Genomic DNA, 3,529 nt, shown 5'->3' on the forward strand with positions numbered 1-3,529 from the left:
CCCGAGAGACATATTAAATTAATGTGGCCACTATGTTATGATCCAAGTTGGGTCATACCCAATAACAAGCTTACCAACACTTTATATGTATTTATTTAAACGGTTGGATTGTTAAATAAATACGCGACACTTGAACTTTAGAAAATCGGTTTTCTAAATCATAATCACTTGAGATAAATTATTTGGATAATTTATATATGATGTGGATTTAATTATTTATAGGTTTAAATAATTATGTTATGTTATATTTTATAAAATGGTTTATAAAATTATTGCAAGTAACAAATACATTTTATTTTATACAAGTTTTATAAAACTTGTAACAAGTTTTATAAAATATTCTTGTTATAAAATAATGGATGGATGGGCAGTTTTTGGGACTCTAAGACAAGTCCCATGCTTGTTGATTCTTGTTACTTTTGATACATATATTCTCTAGTGCATGCTTAACAAGGTGCACCAAGACTTGACTCTTTTGTGGAGTGAATACACATCAAAAAGAAGCAAAAAACTGCACATAATACTGCTCCAAAGGAGCTGACTGATGTGGCCTTTTTGTGTTCAAAGGGGTTCTAAAATTTAGTTTTGCAAGCCAATATCAAGTGTAAAACAAATCCTAACTAATTACAAAGGTGTTGGGGTTATTGCTTGTGGGTATTACTTGCTTGAGGCTTCAAGTTAGAAGCTCTATTGTTCATCATCTTCATCATCATCTTGCAACTTTGAAAACAACCCTCAACTAGCTTGAGGAGGTATAATCTCTAAACCCACTCTTAGTTTGTAAGTATGTTTCACAACTTGATCCTATTTGGGATTTAACTTTAAATGGTTAAAGAGTTACAAGTTTTAAAATGGTAATTTATACGCTTCCGCAAATCTTATTTCTTGAATGATTATAAGTATTATGAAACTTGTTAAATCCCAACAACGGGTACTTGTTCTTCACCTTCCTTTTATTTAGTTCTCTGTAATCAAGGCACATACGGAGAGTTCCGTCTTTCTTCTTTATGAACAACACTGGTGCACTCCATGGCGAAGAACTTGGCCGAATAAACCCACGATCTAGCAACTCCTAAATTTGTGACATCATATCATGAATCTCGGATGGTGCTAATCGATACGGAGCTTTATCAACTGGTGTGGATACCGGCAACAAGTCAATTTTATATTCTACTTCCCTAATTGGCGGTAAACCCGGCAATTCATCTAGGAAGACTTCTAGGAATTCGGACACTAACGGGATATCGAACACGGATTTCTTCTCTTTCTTTGCATCGATCACATATGCTAGAAACGAATCACACCCCTTAGCTAATGATTTCTTAGCTTTCATCATCGAAATTAATGGACAATTAAACCCGCCCCGGTCACCTCGGGCCACAGCCCGTGTCCCATCGGCCAAAGGAAAATGAATTAATTTCTTATCACATTTTATACTTACCTTATGGCGGCCTAACCAACCCATACCTAATACGACATCAAAGCTTGGTATAGGCATAACAAGACAAGTCATAGGGAATTCATTCTCATCTATTTCAATGGTTACTCCAGACATAGAGGTTGTGACTGGAACCGTTCTACCATCACCCACTTCTATTCTTAAAGGTTCAGATAATACGTTGATATGCAATTTCAACTTATCACATAGTGTAACAGACATAAAAGAGCGATTTACTCCACAATCAAATAACATACGAGCCGGCGAAGAATTTATCAGAAACATACCGGTAATCGCATTGTTAGTTTCAGTAGCTATATCAACCAACATTTGAAAGGCTCTTGCTTCAGGTGGTGGAGGATTCTTTCACTTCTGTCCCATTGAAGAAGTAGATGATCCTCCGACTGACATTGTTCTTGCTCCTGCCCTTACCCCAGAGCTCACTCGCCTTGCAGAAGGACAATCAGCTGATCTATGACCCGGTTTTTTGCAATTCCAACAAACATTTTCTCGAAATGAACAAACTTGAACATCATGACCCATCGCTCCACACCTTATATACCTTTTTATCGACTCTGTACAGGGTCCAGCGTGTGTTGACCTACACACATTGCACCACGTTTTCTGACTTAAATTACTACTGCTACTTTGGGTAATCCTACCTCTTTGTTGGTTACCATGAGATCTTCTAGATTTACTACTCATTTGGCTCGTCTGGCTTGTCACTTGTTTTGGTTGTGACACCTGCTCTCTCTGTTTACTCTTGGTGGCTTTGACGTCTCCTTCCACCATTCTTGCCATCGCAAACACTTGAGGCAATGTTGTTGCTAATCTCACCATTAATCGGTACTCAGGCAGAATCATATCAACAAACTGATCAATTCTGGATTATTCGTCAGGAAGCCATTGTTGTACAAAGTGGAGTTTGTCTGTGTACTTTTCGATCACTTCATCAATTGACATATGCTCAGTCATTCTTAAATTCATAAACTCGCGCTTCATTTTGGAGATTTCGTAAGGAGTACAATATTTCTCGCATACCTTTGCTGAAAATTGTTCCCACGTCACTTGGTTTAATTGTTCTTTGGGCACTTGGGCGGTCAAAGAATCCCATCAGCCCATTGCTTTCTTTTTTAGAAGTCGGCTTGCATAAGTAACACGCAATTCAGGTTCGCAATGACAAGCATCCAATGCTCGATCCACTTCGCTCAGCCAATCTAAGGTGTCTGTCGGGTTTGTACTTCCAAAATACTCTGGGGGTTTAAAATCCATGAATTGTTTGAATGTACATTTCTTTCGGGTTTCAGCAACTGGTTGCGGTATCATTTGTAATGGGTAAGTGTACATAAACTGGTTAGTATATTGATTTCCAGTTTGGAGGGGTATCTGGTTAGGCTGTGGTGTTTGGATTTGAGGAGGTAATTGAAACTGGTACTGTTGTTGTTGATTAGATGAACTCCCAGTGGGTGCAGGCCCATGTTGGGGAAATGGAAAACCAGGAGGTGGCGGTTCCACATTTGCCCCTAGGGTACGTGCAGAAAGAGTATTTTCTAGTTCTGTAATCTTTTCTCGAGTTTCCTGTAGCTCACTTTCCAATCTCTGGATGTATTCTCCTTGAACTTCATCTGAGATTTCACCCCCTGTCGGAGCTCTGAAGATACCAGGGGTCGGGGGAGCATGAACATTCTGTTGTCCGTCAGTCATCTTTAACCTGTACTGCACATCATCTCACCAAAGCTTAGTGGATAACTTGTTACTACCTAAGACTACCATACAATTTCCACATTCACTTAACTCTACCCCACGGATATGTTTGACACAACATAAGTAAGGTTTGGGAACATGATATCCATGTGTACACGTTGCCAAACCTACGCTCTGATACCAACTTGTAACACCTTACGTTTTTTTTTTAAATCACAGCGGAAACATAATATATTGATATTTACAAACCATACGTAGTAATTAACTAAACCATAGTTATTACAGTCATCCAGGTGTTACGTTAACCAAAAAAGCTTTTACACACATATGGGTGTCAAAATATAAACATCAGAGTGTAGCCTGTCAAACATATCCAAAAGCAACCGC

At 38.6% G+C, this 3,529-nt stretch overlaps 1 protein-coding gene across 1 annotated transcript; it reads right to left on the minus strand.

The window, feature by feature from the left end:
• Positions 1-1,072: 1,072 nt before the first annotated feature.
• On the minus strand, positions 1,073-1,768 carry LOC139870770 (uncharacterized). Its single transcript, XM_071858546.1, has one exon. It carries the CDS (start codon positions 1,766-1,768, stop codon positions 1,073-1,075), a length of 696 nt encoding a protein of 231 aa, XP_071714647.1.
• Between the last annotated feature and the right edge of the window lie 1,761 nt (positions 1,769-3,529).

Source organism: Rutidosis leptorrhynchoides, chromosome 10 (genome assembly GCF_046630445.1).
Source record: "Rutidosis leptorrhynchoides isolate AG116_Rl617_1_P2 chromosome 10, CSIRO_AGI_Rlap_v1, whole genome shotgun sequence".
NCBI lineage: Eukaryota > Viridiplantae > Streptophyta > Magnoliopsida > Asterales > Asteraceae > Rutidosis > Rutidosis leptorrhynchoides.